At 38.6% G+C, this 20,111-nt stretch overlaps 7 protein-coding genes across 7 annotated transcripts; 2 read left to right on the forward strand and 5 right to left on the reverse strand. All coding sequences in view use genetic code 12, as the record gives it.

The window, feature by feature from the left end:
• Positions 1–19: 19 nt before the first annotated feature.
• Positions 20–4,098, forward strand: DEHA2C03014g (DEHA2C03014p; the record flags this gene model as incomplete). The annotated part of the gene is made up of 2 exons (XM_002770114.1): positions 20–35; positions 104–4,098. The coding sequence occupies 2 exons, from the start codon at positions 20–22 to the stop codon at positions 4,096–4,098; spliced, it is 4,011 nt and encodes a 1,336-aa protein (XP_002770160.1).
• Positions 4,099–4,367: 269 nt separating this feature from the next.
• On the reverse strand, positions 4,368–5,525 carry DEHA2C03036g (DEHA2C03036p; the record flags this gene model as incomplete). Its single annotated transcript, XM_457814.1, has 1 exon — positions 4,368–5,525. The coding sequence occupies one exon, from the start codon at positions 5,523–5,525 to the stop codon at positions 4,368–4,370; it is 1,158 nt and encodes a 385-aa protein (XP_457814.2).
• Positions 5,526–6,638: 1,113 nt separating this feature from the next.
• DEHA2C03058g (DEHA2C03058p) lies at positions 6,639–7,190 on the reverse strand (the record flags this gene model as incomplete). The annotated part of the gene is made up of 1 exon (XM_457815.1): positions 6,639–7,190. One exon carries the CDS (start codon positions 7,188–7,190, stop codon positions 6,639–6,641), a length of 552 nt encoding a protein of 183 aa, XP_457815.2.
• Positions 7,191–7,610: 420 nt separating this feature from the next.
• On the forward strand, positions 7,611–8,033 carry DEHA2C03080g (mitochondrial 54S ribosomal protein MRPL51; the record flags this gene model as incomplete). The annotated part of the gene is made up of 1 exon (XM_457816.1): positions 7,611–8,033. The coding sequence occupies one exon, from the start codon at positions 7,611–7,613 to the stop codon at positions 8,031–8,033; it is 423 nt and encodes a 140-aa protein (XP_457816.1).
• Positions 8,034–8,546: 513 nt separating this feature from the next.
• DEHA2C03102g (DEHA2C03102p) lies at positions 8,547–10,190 on the reverse strand (the record flags this gene model as incomplete). Its single annotated transcript, XM_002770115.1, has 1 exon — positions 8,547–10,190. One exon carries the CDS (start codon positions 10,188–10,190, stop codon positions 8,547–8,549), a length of 1,644 nt encoding a protein of 547 aa, XP_002770161.1.
• Positions 10,191–11,020: 830 nt separating this feature from the next.
• DEHA2C03124g (DEHA2C03124p) lies at positions 11,021–14,683 on the reverse strand (the record flags this gene model as incomplete). The annotated part of the gene is made up of 1 exon (XM_002770116.1): positions 11,021–14,683. The coding sequence occupies one exon, from the start codon at positions 14,681–14,683 to the stop codon at positions 11,021–11,023; it is 3,663 nt and encodes a 1,220-aa protein (XP_002770162.1).
• Positions 14,684–15,039: 356 nt separating this feature from the next.
• On the reverse strand, positions 15,040–18,804 carry DEHA2C03146g (DEHA2C03146p; the record flags this gene model as incomplete). Its single annotated transcript, XM_002770117.1, has 1 exon — positions 15,040–18,804. One exon carries the CDS (start codon positions 18,802–18,804, stop codon positions 15,040–15,042), a length of 3,765 nt encoding a protein of 1,254 aa, XP_002770163.1.
• Between the last annotated feature and the right edge of the window lie 1,307 nt (positions 18,805–20,111).

Consider the following 20,111-nt stretch of genomic DNA (forward strand, 5'->3'; position numbering starts at 1 on the left):
ATTGAGTACAAGATTGATTATGAGTGTTTCTCTGCGTATGTTTTTTTTAGATCGATCGAATTGCGATTGGGGATGGAGATTATGAATACTAACTAGGCGCTAGCTACCCCTACGTTTAAAGTGGGACTTACACCAGAAGAAAAGAAATTATACTCACAGTTATTCAAGTCTTTGGATCCGGAGGGAACGGGAATTATATCTGGAGAGAAGGCCAGATCGACGTTTGAAAAATCGGGATTACCGCCGGCTATATTGGGGGAGATTTGGCAAATTGCTGATCATAACAATTTGGGGTTTTTGACGCAGTTCGGATTTTGTCATGCTATGAGATTAATAGGTTACACGCAATCTGGACAGCATCCGACCTCGACGTTGGGAGATACGCCAGGTCCAATGCCGAAATTTGCCAATTTGAACTTGGCGCAGCCACCACGTCCATTGCAACCACAATCCACCAATAGTTCGTTCATGCAATCGCAACCTAGCGCAATTGTTCCTCAGAATACGGCGACGCTCCAGTCAAAGCCTCAAGATCCAATTTCATCGATCTCGTCCGCCGATTATCAAAAATTTAGCCAACTCTTCATTAAAACTGTCGGAACACCAAGAGGAGAGTTAAATGGAAATAGGGCTAGAGATATCTTTATGAAAGCAAAATTACCAACAGCGGCTTTGGGTCAAATTTGGAGTTTGGTTGATAGGGACAATAGCGGTAAATTGGATATGCCCAGCTTTGTAATTGCTATGCATTTGATTCATGGTTTATTGAGTGGTGTTATCAAGCAACTACCACCTTTTTTGTCTGAGAATGTTTGGCAATCAGTTCAATCTCCTGAAGCTAACTTTCAATCCCCGGGTTCTCGTCAAGCTTCTTATAACTCTATCAATTCGCAGCAAACTACTGTCAGGCATCCTTCTTCAGCTGGTACACAAAATCAATTCCAACAACCGCAATCACCACATAGAGATGTTTCTGTAAGTCAAGATGCTAATAGCTGGACCGTAACGCGTACTATGAAACAACAATATGACTCTATTTTCGATAATTTGGATAAATCTAAGAAGGGTCATTTATCTCCTGATCAAGTAGCTTCAATTTTAATGACTTCAAAATTAAATCAGCAAGATTTGGCGTCGGTTTGGGATTTGGCCGATATACAAAACACTGGTATTTTTACAAAATTAGAATTTTCTATAGCGTTGTTCTTAGTTAACAAAAAATTGGCTGGTGATAAATTACCAAATATTGTTCCTGATTCGTTGATTGAATCTATTAAGAGCGTTGGTGAACCTCAACCTCAGTCTAATTCAGATGCTTCCCAAATAAAACCAATTGAAAAGCAAAAAACTGCTATGGATGATTTGGTAGACATTTTTGGTCCAGGCGCCAATACCAATAATGCTGCATCAACTGTATCTAATGCAGGTTCATCAGCACCAACCGGTGCGAACCGCTCGCTTGAAACACGTACTTCAAGTAGTGATTTGAGTCATCCTGGTGATTTACCAAAAGTTCGGAAAAACTTGTCGCAATCGTTTAAACCTACTTCTTCTTTTGGTCAAACTTTGATAAATAAACATCAATCCTTCCCTGCTCCTAAAGAAGAAAAGGTAGAGGAAGATTTATTGGGTGAAGATGTTCATCATGAAGCTGAACAAAGATCACCACCCCCTGTGTCAGAAAGCAAAAAAATTAATTATGATGCTTTAAGATCTGTTCCTCCTCCACCTGTGAAGAATCAACCACCAACATTTGGTACTGCATCCTCACCTATGAAACAACCAACGTCTTCTGGGTATCAATCTCCTCCACCTATTCCAGCGCACAATAATGCCGGAGGTGTCTCGCGTGAGGGCTCATTCCAACACTCATTCCAACAACAGAGATCGTTACCAAACCAGAACGATGACTTGTTGGCCGATGCTGATCCTGAGATTTCTGGTCAATTATCCCAGGCAACTTCAGATATTGCTAATCTCTCAAACCAAATAAAGTCATTAACTACCCAAACTTCAGGATTGCATGAAAAGAAAAGTCGAGCAGAGCAAGAATTAACTAAGATTTTATCAACCAAGCAAGATATTGGCAACAAATTAAAGACCTTGAGATCATCCTATGAAAGCGAAGTTCAACAATTTAATCAAGTTGAGGCTAATTTGGCTACTGCGAAAGAGGAAACAGAAGCATTAAGGTCAGAGACATCTATATCGGAAGCAAAATTTAACAGTTTAACCTCTGACTTGAATGAAAGACAAGTAACAATGGAAAACTTGCAGAAAGAAAATGCATCATTGAAAGAAAAATTAGGTAATTTAAATGCTGAAAATGCTGAGCTTCAGAAACAGACTCAAATAAGAGCAAGCGAACTTCAGCAATTAACAAATAAGTTATCGGTTACAAAGTCCCAGGTTCAAGTATCACTTGTTAAGAACCAAGAATTAAAAGATAAGCTTTTAGAAATGGAAAGTAGTAATAAAAGTTTACAAGAAGAATTCAATCAAGCTGAACAACAACAAAGCAACTCCGAAAGGGAAAGCAAAGATTTGGCTCAGCAACATGAAGATTTATCCAAATTTCAACCTTCTAAGGAAAATTCCGGTTTATTTGGTAATGCTAAAGGCATGGCTTTGGGAGCTGGTGTTGGTTCAGCCATTGCTGGTGTTGCAGGTATGGTCGGTCATAGTATGGGTAACAATGAGTCATCAACTTCTAATAGAGATGGACAACAAGAATCATATAATTCGAATGATACAAATGAACAAAGAAGTTTCAGCTCGAAGTTCAAGGTTAGCGACTTGGTTGATGAAGTTAGAGATAAACCAAGTGCAGATTTGACAGGTATTGATGATTTGCAAGATATTAACAAAGATGCATCATCATTCCCAACTGCTTCGAGGCAAAATACTGAGCAAGCCACTGATGAACTTAGTGATAGATTTCCAAGGTTATCTACCAACGAATCTACTGAGGAGAATAACACAAATGCTACTGCGCCTTCATCTACGGTAATGACTGAAGATACTGATGGAAATGAAACTCCTGTAACGTCACCAAGCAATTCAGATTTTCAATTCCCTGAAGGATCTAATACAGGTATTGGTGCAGGTATGGCCGGAATGCCTGGCATGTTAGTTGGTGTTCAAAGAACAGATTCTTTGACCTCCAGTGTTCAAAATAATGCGGCATTATCTGTTCGTGATGATAATATTGACGAAGTTAGCGATCGTGATACTATTGATAATTTAACTGCTCCCAACACTGCGGGAACAGCTGTTGCCACCCATAATGAGTCTAAAAATTTCAATAATCAAGAAGAATCCAGTGATAAGTTATCATCTGGAGTGGAATCTTTTGAGATGGTGAACTCGGATGATGCAAGAGATCAATATAACTCTCAAGACAAGCAATTTGAAACTGGGAATAAAGAATCATTTGTTATACAGAATCCTCTGAATGTTAAAGAAGATACTGATTTGCCTCACCCTTCAATTGAAGATGAGTTTCCACCAATTAAAGAATTGGATTATGATGAAAGCTCCTCTGATGATGAATCTCAAGATGATAACTTTGATGATGCGGTGGATAATTTACCAAGTCAAACTAAGGAATCGCACGGCATTAATGAAGCACCTCGTGATGATTTCGATAGTGCCTTTAATGATTTACAGCCTGCTGCGCCTGAAAATCATGGAAAAGATTTATTCGCTGATGAATTTGATGATCTTGAAGTAGCTCAGGTTGATGATAATTTGAATGATGAATTTGAAGGTCAAAATCAAGAATTTGGGTTATCGGAAGATTTTACCAACGAGCCATTAAATCAAAGCGACGCCACCTATTCACAACTGAATCGTCAATCATCTGAACAACCTAACAAGAATTCCAATGATGAATGGGAGCAGCTTTTTGCAGGATTTGGTAATTCTGAGCCAACTTCGCAAGAGCATTCTCAACCAGCAGTATCAGATTCAAATCAATACGATTCAATTCAAGAATTGGTTGGTATGGGATTTGATGAAAACACTGCGGCTAAAGCTCTAGCTAAGGAAAATGGAAATTTAGAAGCGGCCACAAATTATTTATTAGATAACGCTTGAGTCTAAATCTTCAATATCTTGCCATTTCATTAATCAACTTTGTTTTTATAATAGTAATGTGTTCCCTGTAATATATGTATTGATCAATAGATAAATCTGATGTATTTATTCATTTAATAATTGTTGCCTATAATATATGTATTTATAATAAATCTAACGCCTTTATTTATTCATTGTTTGAAATTATCTACACTTGAATTTTAAATGCTTTGGTATATGAATTTAATTTTTGTCCTATCAATTACGATCTATGTACTTTTATCCAATGATTAGTTTAAAAGCTTATCTAAAGCTTCAGCAACGTCACCAACGTCGTATTCTTCCTTGTTCAAATACTTCAAATCTTCAACCGGTCTTTCAGCTTGTGGGGTGATTCTGAATGCATGTCTAGATACTGGAGTATCCCAGTCAATAACAGCAGAATGAACAACTCTTCTGTTATCCCAGACAACAACAGAGTTTGGTTCCCATCTAGCTCTCAATTGTAAGTCATGAGCGGATTCAATATGTTGGAATAAGAAGTTAAGTAAGTAATCGGATTCATCTTCCTTCAATTCAACAATTCTTCTAGAGAATGGACGGTTCAAGTAAATAAACTTATCACCGGTAGCTGGATGTTGTCTAATCAATGGGTGAATGTTTGAAACCGGCTTTCTTCTCTCAATACCACCTTGCGTACGAGAATTGCTTGCTTGATCTTCAGAAGTGTGTAAAACATGTAAATTTGCAAGTCTCTTCTGGAATTCTGGAGATAAACGGTTGTAAGCTTCAACAACATCTGCAAAATTGGTGTCACCACCAGCATCAGGACCTTGTAAAACAGTGAAGAATGTGGTACCTGGTGGTTGTAATTCGTATGAAACATCTGAGTGCCATCCGATAGAATTTAGTCTATTGGAAAAGACACGGCTGAATTCACCTTCATCGGCACGACGATACGTGATATGCAATTCAGGGTGATCCTTTGGAGCACCTGAAGTTGGGTGAATGTGCAAACGACCAAAGTGGCTACCATATTCGGTAGCAAATTTTGGACCTTTGGTTGCGAAATCTTGCTCTCTAAAGACAACAACACCTCTCTGCGCGACGAACAAGGCTAATTCGTCCTTTCCCTTATCATCTAATTGTGACAATTGTATGCCAGTGACTTCTGTTCCTAACTTAGGTGTGATTCTCTTTTGGACATGATCAGAGTCTTTTGGAAATAAGTTTGATAACGACTTGTCGGCTCTAGCACCCGGATCTTCATGCTTGAAAAATTTCAATGGTGGATACTTTTGTCTTGGATCCCAAGTTGGCAAAAAATCAGGGAACTTCAGTTGGTCTCTGTTCAATTTATTGATGACCAAGGTACCGTCTTGTTCTATTTCGTCGGTGCCTTCCACAAAGTGGATATCGAAGTTTCCGAATTTGTTTCCTGATGACATATTAAACTTTCGTAAATGTTAACGTTAAATGAAAATGAAAATATAGCTGAACTCTAAATCAAAAGCTTTAACCTCCAGGATCTGCCCGAATATTTATAATGCCAGTATACCCACCACCACAACAATGTGCCTTTGCTATATTCCAATCATGAAATTTTTCAAATGTACTTCCGTAGCGTCCACAATCCACAATCCACAGTCATATGTGCAATTAGTCAAATTTCCACATATTTCGCAGTCTCTTTATGCACCATATAGATCGATTAGGAAACGCCACAATTTTATTGACAATTCGATACGTTCTCACTAATAAAATATTCACTTGTGCAGTGCTATGACTGCACTCCATGTCTCCGAATATGCCGCTAAGGATACTTGTTATCATTGTATATGTATGGTAAATTTGTTGGTCCTTTCTATAACTCCTTATCTGAGATTCGAAAATCGCACTACATCATCGTTGATCTACAACTGTGGCTTTTACTTCCACACTTTGTAAAACTGGTTTTAAGTTTCTAAGTATTTGAAAGCACTCAAGAACTGCCACTTCTATCCTACCCATGAATATACCTATACTTGCGATGTTCGTTCTGACCAGCTGGGTTATAACTCGTTGGTCCTAGTAAATATTAATAAATGCATGTGAAAATGAACCCAAAATTCAGTTCAATTTTTCACATGCAATTTTTCACCAGTCGCGTGCTAAGATATATGGAACGAAATTACGAACAACTTCTATGTTGTTTTGTGCTAACTTCCCGTGCGACTAGAAAACAACCCGTGCTTCTTCATCATGTCAAGTGGCACACTTGCTGCACGATCGCGATTTCTCTCGTGCCAAGTTGAGGCTGTTCGAACCATATGCCCGCCATCGGTAATTATCCAACAAGTCGTCCGATCGGTCACAAATCGGCGTTTTCGCCATATCTTAACGTTTGTGTCGAATAGCCGCAAATTCGCCCTAGCCTTCTGTTTGCAGAAATAGTGCAGCATTACTCACAATTTGTTCTATATTCGCTACATTCTACAATAATTTAGTAATCAAGCACAACCGTGCTTTACCGTAACCTTTATTATCCCATAATATACATAATATACATAAAAAAATTTAATTTAATTCGACGAAACTTGACACAACCCATGATGACTGTCTATTGAGGTGATTATGAATTTCTGTTCCGCCGAATCAGTCTTTTGTTGCACTTCTTTTGCGTCCTTGTGTTTAGACTTCGGCACGTCGCGACCTTCCAGTTGGAAGCTCACTAATTTGTAGTTGGAATTATCCAAAGAGAGCGATTTGATCTCGTCGTCGCTGTGTAAGTCCGTAGGTGATCTTGGGCTTGGATAAGCACTCATTGGGGAGGTAGGAGGAGAAGAAAGAGGCGTTTGCACAATTTCTGAAGCCTGAGGTACCGAAAAAGCATCAACGGTAGCTGTGGGAGTCGGCCAGCAACATGGTAAGAAGTTTCTGGTACAAGCCTGACACTTTCCGTCTATCTTTTCTTCATCACACTTCTTCTTTCTCTTACGGCAGGTAAGGCACCCTGTTTTGGTGCGCTTTTTGCCCGAGGTTAAGGCAGGCTTTCGTATGGACCTGTGTTTCTTAACAACCTTAGGTTGTTTTGTGTTTAAACAAACAACTTGCTGGTAGTTCTTATAGTTCATGGTTAGTTTGACAGGAAGAAATGAAAAATTTTCGAAACCTAATGTGTTAAAGAATAAATATCTTTGAAAAGGAGGAATTCAAGACCATATTGGTGATACTTTAAACGGAAGCTAAGCGCGTGGGAAATATTGGAAACGATAACCCACAACGAACTAATGGACCAAACGGGAAATTCAGGACGATAAAATTTTCCTTCTGAGGAAGGAGCAAGAATGCACGTTACCCGCGATTTCAAGTATTTGGTGTATGGATGTTGACGATGCATTGGCTTTATAAGTGTGGAACTTCGGTGTAGGGTGTAATTTTCTGGTAAGCTATTTTGTGTAACTTCCACTGGTAACTGTTAAGTGAAAAAAAAATTGTTGGTTAGCCATATTGACAATACGGTAGCGTTCTCAAGTAATATTGATCATCATAATATGCCAGTTAAAGCTATACCTAAGGTATCCATAAGCCGGAACGGTATTGGAGCATATGTTTTGCCTTGCCACAAAATATCCGTGCAATATTGTAACCATGGTGGATCATCGAGTGGAATTCGTGATTTGTTAGCATCTGGTTCTTTGAATTCCATGGCATCAGCCAAATCGAAAATATTCTTTAATATAACAAAGCAAAAGGGACACCCAAAGTTGGTATTCCATTATAATAACGATCACAACAACCAAGTTAGTATTGCCAATTTACCTGCCAGTGAAATAGTGAATAAGATTAATGAACACTCACAATCCAGTGGAAATAAGTTATTCAAGTGGAATCATAAGGTTTTGTCTATCAATGAATCTGTTAGAGGCATCTGGTCTCCATTGCATACTGCAAAGGAAAATAGACACAAGATTTGAATGCAGATATTTGTAAATTATCAAAATGTAAATAGGAAATAAAAAGTTTTTAGCATATGGAGGCTGTAGTGTAGGTTTGATATATCTGATGAGGAATTAGTGGTGATTGAAGCTTGCCAGTATTGGATATAGAGATAGTCAAGGAAGAATTAACATTTTGGAATATAATTGAATGTAAAAAACATAAGTAAATACATGTTCAATTAGAAAAGGAGTCCTCGATTATATGTTAGGTTTATTACCTTCTGTATAGTCGTTTTGTTAGTTTTTATAAGTGTACTATAAATTAAATTGTTCATCATTGTAATTTTGCTAAAATTTGCAATTTTTGAGAAGTTTTAAAAACTATTCACTCTTCTACAACTGAACTGAAATCCTTACTATGCATATACTTACTAGTGTTTTTAATACACTTATTATTTATTAAAATATAGTTTCTATTTTACGCCTTACTATAATACAAAATTAACCCAATTGCTAAATATTCTAACCCAATATATAAAAATAAATTGATTATATGATTCTTTCTGCGATCTCATCGCCGTCCTCGTCAACAGCGTTTGTTTCGTCTCTTGAAATTTTATAGAACTTATTCCTCCAGAATCCGTCTTCACCAAGTACTTCCTTCGCAACCAATCTGTAGCCACCAAAATGCGGCAAAACCTTGGCCCACAACAACCAGTATACAGCCCCAACACCGAAAACACCCCAGGTGACAACTGGGTGTATCCAGTATGGTAAATCCTGATAAACTGTTTGTCCATCAGTAGGAGGAATATATGGTGCAACAATCAAGTATAATGAAGAAAATGCAAAAAAAACAATGATTGGAATTGATGCTTTAATTGGAGGATCCCATTCCACTAACCCTCTACGCTTCTGCCAGTAAATATATAATAAACCGAATGCGACTGCAGTGTTAACAACATTTAATGGGTACGAGATTAAATTCAAGATGAAATTATAGGCATCTCCTGGAGGAGGTGCAACAATCGTCACAATACAAACTATCCAATGTTGCATTAAACCAACAAATGGAGTATTGAATGGTTTTTGAGTCGCAAAAAATCTGGAAAATGGCAAACTACCTTCTCTACCCAATTGTTGAATAATTCTACCTTGTGAGAAAATGACTGACATCACATTACCTAAGGCTGATAATGCAACAAATACTGATGATGCCGTTTCAGCAGTCTTACCAAAAGCGTATCTGAAGAAGGAAGCCGCCAAAATTCTACCCGAATTAGCGATTTCTTCCTTTGGCACAACTGCAAAGTATGCAATATTGACAAACATATAAATAATTGCCAATGAAATAAATGCAGTAGGAGCGGCAATACGTAACACTTTAACAGGATTCTTCACTTCACCTAAAGCATAGTTGATATTCGAGTATCCAACATATGACCAGATAACGTTATATAACGCATTCACGATCCCAAATCCGGATGGAGATTCACCCTCAAAGGCATTGGAAAAGTTATCAGGGGCCTGGAAGCCATTGGTATGGATACCTCCGCCAAGAGCAACCCAACCAGTCACAGTGATTAACAAAACAATAACAATCTTGAATAAACCTAATATGTTACCCAAGAATAACCCAAATTTAACATTAATACCGTTGACAATAAACGCAAATGTGATCACCCCAATACCGATTGCTCTGGAATTCCACTGTGTCACCTCAACTTCCGCTGCATTCAAAAGGTATTCACCAACCACAATAGAATTACCAGATGCCCAACCTAAGAAGAAAGCATACGACGCATACATCGCCGTTATTAAGAATCTTGGTTTCTTGTACATATACTCAAGGTAGTTCTTTTCTCCCCCGTTTCTAGGAATTGCTGACCCGAACTCCATATACACGTATAAACCAGTGAACGCAATTATAGAACCAGCAGCCCACATAATTAATGAAGTACCAACCGACCCTGACAACGAGAAAATTGTAGATCCTGTAGAGAAAACACCGGCACCCAACATTCTGTTAAGACATAACGAAGTAGCTGACAAATATCCTATTTCCTTCTTGTTTTGATCTAATTGCACAACTGCTGCTTCTTTGTCATTACTCGAGTTGTACGAAACAGTCTCACTGTTATCGTTCGTTTCTTCAGCCGAAGACAGCTTCTTATAGAAATCTGTAAGCCCCATCGATCAATTGTTTATTTGCTACGGGTATAAGATCTCAAGATGTCTCAACACTTATTAGCTTGAAGGTGGTTTGAAACTTAGGATAATAGTTAAAACGAACCTACTTTAAAGACTTTAGATACTTTTAATAGGAATTTATACTAAGGCAATTTCTTTTTCGGATCCATAAAAAAGAATCAAGCCTCAGTCGGATATCGAACCGTTTGCTCCAGAATGCCGCATTAATTCAGTACAAATGTGACCGGATAAACCCTCGGATATCAAAAAATACGGCATTTCTTCTTCGATGCCACAACCGGCACCGCTCCGTTCGACGTTATTTTCACCTTGGACGTTTGACATAATATCACGAGATACACACTATTGGGTTAGCCGTACGTATTACTATACAACAGTAAGCTTAATTCTACCAAACTACGGAAACCACAGCTTTCTGTTGCCTCATGGTGATCAATTGATCCGACTAGATGTCTTAGTCCAATTTTGCAATCAGCAAAAGAAAGAAATAAGCTTTTGTCTGCAGTAGCGAAGGGTTGCAATTTCACAATTGCACGTGATTGTTCATAGAAAACCGTTAGATGGTGCTCGAAGCCGTAGGATATTGTATAGCTGCAAATGGCCACAGTATATACGACGATAACAAGATAGAAACCAATGGATAAGGGAGGAAGGGAGGGGGAGAGCTTTGAATGTGAAATGGGATCGGCGCTTTATTGTTCGCTAAAAAATAGTGGCAGAAAAGTGATTAAGAAATACGTTTTAGATTCAATTTATGAAAATATATAGAAATATGAATAGTATAGCTATTTATGCAGTGAATTCTTCTTCATTTATTTGAGCAAAGCTTCGATAGCCTCCTTAGCTATGTCTAAGTTGGATTCAGAACCGACTAAGTAGATAAAGTTAGCATTCTTATCGTTAGCTCTAGGAACGGTGATAAAAGTGCTCGACTTCTTTCTGATATCATTAATCTTGGAACCTTGAGATCCGACAACCTTGTAGAAGGATGAGGGGTTCAGAGAATAGAACCAGCCAATAGAAGTGGCGTTCTTGGCATTTTCCAATCTTTCTTGGATTAATGTGGCAGCCTTTTTGGTGTCCTTCTCGTCACCCTTCAATCTCCATGGAATCACATCAGAGCCACCTGAAACTTGGTCATTTGGAACAACCGTGAATTTTGCCTTTTCGTCTTCGCTTGGGTAGGCCGATTCCGATGGAGTAGGAATTGGGGCACTAGATAACTTGGAAGCTTTTCTAGTTAAGTTTCCGTGTTGGACTTGAACATTGTAATCCGCTTGTAATTTCTTGAAAATAGCACCTCTTTCTGAAACCAATGCATGGTAATTTTCTGGAATGTCAATTGAAACATTCCAGTCGTCCTTGGTTAATGATTCAATCTTAGCCTTTAAGCCTTCGATCTGTTCTGGTAAACCAACTAACTTAATTGTGGTTGATTCATCACTTGGTCTTGGAATATCAATTTGAGCTTTGAATTCATCTTGCAATGCGTGGCGAATAGAACCAGCTTGTCCAACAATCAATCTATGCTTTTCTTTTGGTAAGTCATACTCAACGATGACAGAGGCTTCTTTAGCAGCAATAATCTTCTTTACTTGCTCAATAACCTTATTGACAATCGTCTTATCCCCTTGAGAAGTAACTTCGTCTGAACCAGATCCTTCATTTGGAATCGACAACAATCTGAAATACTTCGCTCTTGAGACATCTTCACCACCAGCATTGGCAATAATCTCTTTCATAACTGAACCACCTTGTCCAATTAATTCACGATGATACTTTGAATCAACATTGATTGTGACAGTAGTAAAGTTTTCGGCTTCATCAATTATTTCCTGAATCTTCTTTGTTGCTTCTTTCAACGCTGATCTGGAGCCAGTTAATTCGACTTCCGTGTATCCAACTTCACTTTCGTTGTCATTATCTCTATTGAATTTATATTCAATACCACATCCGTCAGCAATATCGTTGATTGTTTCACCAGATTTACCAATAACTCTGGCGATGGCCTTAGTTGGTACTTGCATAGTTTCCTTAAATCCATTTTCTTTTTCAAATTGATATAATTCCTTTAATTCTTCTTCTGCTTTAGCAACACCCTTAGATGGTCCCTTAATAGTGACCTCATCCTTAGATTTTGGAGCGTCTGCAAAAGTGGAAGGAACATTATCAACAGATGGAAATCTGATTTTAACATCATATTTGTCTTGTAATCTATTGATATAAACACCGCTTGGACCAATCATTCTTCTGTGATATTGACTTTCAATTCTCAATCTTGCTAAAGTTTCATCCGCCCACTTCTTTGAAAATTGTGCAATTGATGCCTTACAATCCTCTGCATTCCTTTTGTTACCAGAAATGACAATTTCGGTTTTATCATTCTTGTCCTTAGTTCCTTCTTGTTTTCCATCATCGCTAACATCTATCTTAACGCCAAATTGCTCTCTCAAGCTAATCATGTTTGATCCATTCTTACCAATTAATCTTGACAAAACTGATGATGGAACTTCAAAGGAGGTCTTGAAACCACCTTGCTCTTTGTAGGTTTCTGCATCCTTTAAAGTGGCTTCAATGTCGTTTTGAACTGTAGAAACAGCAGATTTAATACCATGGATATAAATTTCATCTGCTGACTTACCTGAAGCATTTGAATGCAACTTGACAACAACTGAATTTGCCTCAACTCCAGATAAGATGGCTTTCAAAGTAGTATCTCTTGGTCCCGAAATTTCAGTTTGTTGATTGAAAGGAACCTTTAAAACAACAGAATGCAAATCGGAACTCAATTCTCTTAACTTATTAAGTGAATTGTCAATTGGAGCAAAAGAGTCCGATGAGTTAGATGAATCTACGAAATCAAAATCATCCGACTCGTCTTCAACTTTCGAGAATAAAGTGATAGTGTTACCTAAAATGACATATGAAACATTATTCTGAGCAGCAATTTCATCAATTGTAGATGGAACTTTTCTAATTAAGAACTCTGCAACATCATTGATAACTTTGGTTGAATCTGGCGAAATCTTGTTGACAACTGAAACAATAGCTTTTCTAGTAACTTTAGCCTTTTCGGTATCATCGTTCTTCAAGACAATCTCAATTGGAATTGTAGTAGCTTCTTTATCTTCCAATTGTTTCTTCGATGGTGCGTTAATCACAACATCGTTAGCTTCAGAGATGCTTTTAAAGGTACCGTTTTTAACCAACAACGATGCAACAGCCTTAACGTGATTCATGTTACCCTTATGTGCTTTAGACATATCTAAAACTTCAACTTTATATTGTGATGTCGTTTTTCTGGCATTTTCTTGGGCGGCTGGAATATTCTTCTTTTCCCCAATAAACTTAACGTTCGTTTCATCGTGACCAGGTAATTTGATTAAAACGTTGTTCTCTTCTAAGATAGAGTCAATAGGCAAGAACTGGTGCTTGGTTTTAGGAATTGGAACTTCTTCGACGAGTATCTTACCTGATAATGCATCTAAAGCATCTTTGATCTGTTCTTTAGCTTCTATAACAGATTCTCTATCACCAACAATATGAATGTTAGAGTTAGAAGACTTATAGTCTGGAACAGAAATATCTAAATCGGAATATCTTTGAACAATAGGATCAATAACTTTACCGGCAAATGGCTTAACAATGTCTTCAATAGCTAAACGTGTAGATAAAGTTTTGGTTTCTTCCTTGACAATAGCTAAAATCAGAGCTTTGGCATGTTTGCATCCTTCCACATCACCTTCAACAGTCACTCTGACAGTTTGTGCAAAAATGTCATCTTCAGCTTCAGCCTCTTGAGATTCCTCAGGGTGACCAATATCAATCTTAACTTCATTAGATTGAATAATTGGCTTCAAAGTACGACCTTGAGGGCCAATGATCTTAGATCTAACTTTACCAGGAACATTGAATGTGATTTTGACAGGCTTAGTTAATTTTTTAATGACTAACCTCTTAGCTAACTTAACTTCTTCTGGTTTACCAGTAATCAAGAAGGTTCTTTTCTTTGTATGTTGAGAAGTGGTACATTCGATATTGGTTTTAGTATCAGCCTTCACAGCAGTAAGAATCTTAATAAATTCTGGCCTGGCAACATTTAACTGGTCTTCAGAGTCCAATGAAAATGCCTCTTGGATGGTCGATCCTTTGAATTTACCAGTTCCAACAGCAGATGTGGCCTTAGCAGCAGAAGGCGAAGCAGAAACTGACTTCGGTGCCTTCATTGCAGGTCCCCACGATGGCGTAGACGACAGAATAGATGACTTCTTGCCTCCTAAAGTAGGAAATGCAGAATCATCCGAGATTGAAGGTGCCGAAGTTGTCAAAGAAGCTTCGCTCTCGTTGAATGAATTAAGGTCGTCAGAATCAGATGAGACCTGAATTGGCGACTCAGCATTCAAGATTTCATGCTCTTCATTAGAATTACTAATTCCGTTAACACGAGCAGCAATAATTTCAGCGGGGGTGGACATATTCAACAGTTTTTGATTAATCAAATCAGTGATACAACAAATGGGCAATGCTTAATTATAAAGCAGCAGGATAACTAATTAACAGGTACACAAATATGAATACAAGCAAGACAATTCCGGTATTGATAGGATATCTATATTAAAGATAAGCTTGTATAAGTATAATTACTTAATGTATTCAATTACGATTTCTATTACGACTTTTTATTAGCAGTTGATCTCGATACCACGTAATTTTTTTTTGGGTGAGACTTACGAGTGAAAAATAAAAAAAATATTTTAGACGAGCTCAACTAACATAAATAATCACATACACACATACAAAGTATTAGAAAGAAGAATAAATTTCTACCGAATCATAAGGTTTCATAGAGAATCTCCCTGAGTCTGTATTCTTCGTTGGCTTCATCAACTTCTTGCCAATTACCAATATAATCATCTCCTCTTACAACACCCGGCAATGTCTTACCACTGGCTTGTCTTCTCCAAATCTTTTTGGCTTCTTCGTCAGTACCTAAATCACGATACTCAAACTTGATACCATTGGCAGTTAATATAGTTGTTAATCTGTTGGTTCTCGTCATAATTTGCATACCACCAGCTAATGACGTGAAAATGTAGACCGGTTGAGATTCTAGATGTTTACGTAACTCCTCGGGAGAGACATCAATATCACTCAAATCATCATCTGTAATAGTTGAGGTTGCTGGAGCAGCCGCCACATCCTTTGATGCTGTAACCGGATCTTCTTTTTTTGCTCCCAAGTTTTTAGAAGCCTCCGTATCTTTGACATCCGCCAGTTTGGTCTCCTTGTCCTTCTCCCCATCAAGACCACTGGTTACAGCCTTAGACGAATCAACATCAATAGTAGACTTCGCCTTTTCGGCAACCGTATCTGCAGCGACTGATTGAGTTTCAAAAGTGGAATCAGCTACAATATCATCTGCAGTAAGCGACTTCGCTTTTTCAGCAATTGCATCATTGGAACCAACACTGGATTCGATTTGTTCAGCAGCTATATCGTCCACATCATTCTTGTTCGTATCTTCGTTCTCATTTCCCGACACCTCATCCTTTTCAGTAACTGCCTCATTTGGGACTGATTTGGTCTCGGAAGTAGAATCAGCGGTTATATCGTCAGAAGTAAGCGACTTCGCCTTTTCAGTAATTGCATCCTTGGAATCAACACTGTATTCAATTTGCTCAGCAGCTATATCGTCCACATCCTTCTTGTTCGTCACCTCATCCTTTTCAGTAATTGCCTCATTTGGGACTGATTTGGTCTCGGAAGTAGAATCAGCGGCTACATCGTCTGCAGTAAGCGACTTCGCATTTTCAGCAATTGCATCATTGGAATCAATACTGTATTCAATTTGCTCAGCAGCTTTATTATCTACGTCCTTCTTGTTTACCTCTTGCTTCTCGATGACTGGGTCATCAATGACAGACTTAGATTCAGAGGTGGAATCCGCATTAATATCATCTGCAGTAAGCGACGTCGCTTTTTCAGTTACCGTATCACTGGCTTTAAGACCGGACTCAATTTGTTCAATAGCTTTATCGTCCACATCTTTCTTGCTTACTTTTTCTTCTTCTTCTTTTTTACCTCTTGCAGAATCAATATTAGGCTCTCTTTTTTCAACTGTGCTATCTTCGATATCTTTTTCTTTTTCTATTTCTGTAACCTTCGTAGCATCCCCTAATGAGGCATGCACGTCAGTAGACTTATCAGATTCATCAGACTCTGATATTATACTTTTAGAGTTGATTTTTTCAACTGTAGAATCATTTGACTGATCAGATTTCACTTGACCTGTTTCCTTCGCGTCAGCATTCTTATTTTTCGTATCTGGGGCTACGACTTCATCCACAATTTTATCTTTGGTATCCTTCGTTTCAACATTGATACTTTTAGATGTAAGTGTTTCTGCTGCTTCAGCAACTGAGTCCTTAGAACCTATACTTGATTCGATTTTTCCAGTTCCTGCGGTGTTAACGCTCTCCGAATTTTCAGGATCTTTCTTAGTAGTTTCCTTCTTATTACTTATTGAAGCATCGCTTTTCGATTTTTCGGTCTTGCCATGGATATCCTCTGCAGCAAGCAGTTCTGCTTTTTCAACAACTTCATCTTTTGAATCGATGCTCGATTCGATTTGGTCAATCGCAGCGTTATCAAGACCATTATCACTTTTCAGATCGGCTTTGGTTTCTGTATCTTTACTGATAATTGAATCTGCAAATCTGGTGTTGGCTTCAGATGATCTGCCATGTATGTCATCTGAGGTAAGAGACTGTGCTCTATCAAGAATTGGATCCTTAGATTTTAAACTTGATTCAATTTGTTCAATCCCTTTGACATCAACATCGTCTTTTTTATCACTCTTTTTGATTTGGTTATCATTGGCATTAGATTTTGCTCCATCTGCGGCGACTGAGGACAGATCATCTACGGTTTTCGTAGAATCATCATCTTTACTTTTAATTTCTCCAGCCTTGTCATCTTTTATTGTAGAATTCAAAGTTTTCGAATTAGGCTTATCCTCCTCATCGTCTGTTGAAATCACCTCTTTCGTATCATCTTTTTTTGTTACATCACGATCAGTGGCAAGCTTTTCTTGAGGCTTGGATTTATTCTTGCTTGGTTCCGAATTATCACTAACAGGATTTAACACCTCTTCTACCATGGTATCCAATCCACCGATTGTAGAATATGGATCTTCATTAATTAAGGCCCCACCTTTGACTAACTCTTCGGGGTCAGCATCATTCTTCTCGTTATATAAATTCGATGCCCTCAAATCTTTATCAGGTTGTCTGGACCTTGATCTCGAAATGGATCTCAAATAATTAGTTGACGAAGCAGATCTCATAGAATATAAATTAGACGAGTCTTGAACTTGAGGCTCTGGCTTGTCCACGTCGAAATTCGTATAGTCTCCAGTAGTAACCAATGACGTATCTCTCTGCATGGTAACAGGAGTTGTAGTCGGCAACTTGTCCTTAGAAGCTTCTGCTGCAGCGATTGATTCACCCATAGTTGGCTTCGATTGTCTGGATCTTCTATCTTGTGTTTCATCTTCTTCTTCTTCTTCATCTTCACTTTTTATTTCAGATGCTGCCAAATCCGGAGGCAATTCATATGCAGAAGGTGAGTTCATATTTGTATTCTTGTAAGAATCTCCCCTAGCTAAATGTGGGGCAACTGCTGACCTGGATCTTGATCTATCCACGCGGCTTGCGCCAGATCTAGATTGCGATCTCGAATCCCTTTGGAAATACGGAGTATGTAACCCATCTGTCGCACCAGCAGAGATGGTCACATCATCATTAAACCTATTCACTGCTGAAGTGCTACTTCTTTTAGATGGAGAAACTGGTCTCTTGAAATACGAATCATCGTCGTGACCATAGTCTGATTGTGAATTTGGCAAACGAAGAGGATCATGAGATTGAATATTAGTCAATAAATCCTTGTGGTCACTTATTTGATGGTCCAATTGATATTCTGACAAGTTTGGAGTGGAATAATCTTCCTGGCTATAGAAGGAAACACCAGGTTTTTTTTCCAGTGCTGGTGTAGACTCCAACTTCTTTTCTACTGCACTTGCTTTTTGCTTTTTCGATTCGGTATTTTCTTCTGCCTTCTTAACAGAAACATTATTCTTGTCGTCGGCCTTCGAAACCTCGTTCTTAGCGCCGTTTTCTGACTTTTTGTCCACCGATTCTCCAGATTGCTTGACCTTGTCGGCAGAAACATCACCAGACTCGTCTAAATCATCTTCTTTCGCTACAAGCGTACTAAGGTGTGATTTATGCGTTTCGTGATCGTCTTCTTCAGCATATTTAGCATCTTGTTTAATGTTTCCAGAATCGTCTAAAACCTCCTCAAAGTCCTCCTCTGAACCCAACAACGCTCCCTCCCGCATCAAATCGTCCAAAGAAGCCGCAATTGATTGATTCAATATACCGTGTCCTTGGGAATTTTCCTTCTTTCTCCCCTTGGACTTCTCTGGATGAATATAATTATTATGCGCCGAATCATCGGCTGATCTGATCGATGATCCCACTAATGAAGGCGTAGGGAGTCTCTCAGCCTTTTCTAATTGCTCTTCAAAATCCATCGTGTATACTCTAATATCTAAATGCTTAGTCTAAGTATATATTAAAGAAGTACCAATTCTGGTTATCGTAACTCTAGTGAGCGCTTAATAAATGCGTCGACCCTCACCGATTGTTCTACACTATCACATTATTTTTTCCACCTGAAACTGGTACACTCTACTCCTGCTACATTCTACGATAAGCCCCGACAATAGCATCTGGCATATACTGTCTCCCAACATAAGAGTCCCAAAAATTAGTCAATGTAATCGGACCTATTATCATTGGTCGTGCTTATATAAGCGAAGGGTGTCTTATCTATGCTCTACGTAGTCTTTCCTGTACTTCATGCTACGGAGGTACGGAGCCAAATCCATAGTATCTAATGGTAATCCCATGATCCACGGTCACCAAGGAGCCTAGTTTATTTCTGGTGCACTGAAAACATTGGCTTGAGCAATCGTACACTATGAGAACGCAGCACGAACAGACTAGAGCCTTGACCATTTTAGCAAGAGCAGACATAATGAATGATATTGCAGGGAAGTTTTAGTTCAAAGATCTTTGTTAGTTATAGAGATAACATAGAGGTTTTTGGAGTGGTTTGGGCAATTACAATTAATGTGCAAAACCAACCAATCCTTTCGAGCGCCGGTCTTGACTCTAATCGTCGATCAAAAATTATATTCTCCACAAGGCTCCTTTCCAGACTCCTTTTTAGGCTCCTTTTCAGACTCCCATCACGACGCCTTCTCCTCTGTAAGCATATGTGGTGTCTAGTACACTACTACCCCAGTATTTTTCCCGTCGTCACTTCTATTGGCCACAAAGTGCCCGAATGACTCGCCTGCGAATACTCTCTATCCTCTCCGGGTGTCCGCAGAGCGTACGGATACTCCCCGTACGCCAATCTATGTTCACACCCTCACTAGATACCCTATGCGCCCACTACACATCCATTGTACACCATATGGCCGAGATTGATTTTGGGTGCAAATGAAATGCCGAGTATGCATTTGCGATGCCACATGGAATCACATCAGATTTGCTAGCACGGTGCTAATGATATCGACGGTCTTTTCTACGAAGCATCCATAAAACCATCCAGTTAAATCGTCTATACATCGTCGTAGTACCATTTCTGAGTTTGTATAGCGGCTATAGTCATTCCCGTTGAATAGATAAAATGGTCTTTTCTACATGGAGCCTTCTGCGCAAAAGGGCCATCTGATCGAAGTCTTCTACACCTTCGCATAGTAGCTTTCTCAGCCTTGTAGGGGTTTCATTGTCATTATCTTGTCTCGGTATCCCTAAACGACGCTTCTGG

This window comes from Debaryomyces hansenii (genome assembly GCF_000006445.2).
Source record: "Debaryomyces hansenii CBS767 chromosome C complete sequence".
In the NCBI taxonomy this organism is placed as follows: domain Eukaryota; kingdom Fungi; phylum Ascomycota; class Pichiomycetes; order Serinales; family Debaryomycetaceae; genus Debaryomyces; species Debaryomyces hansenii.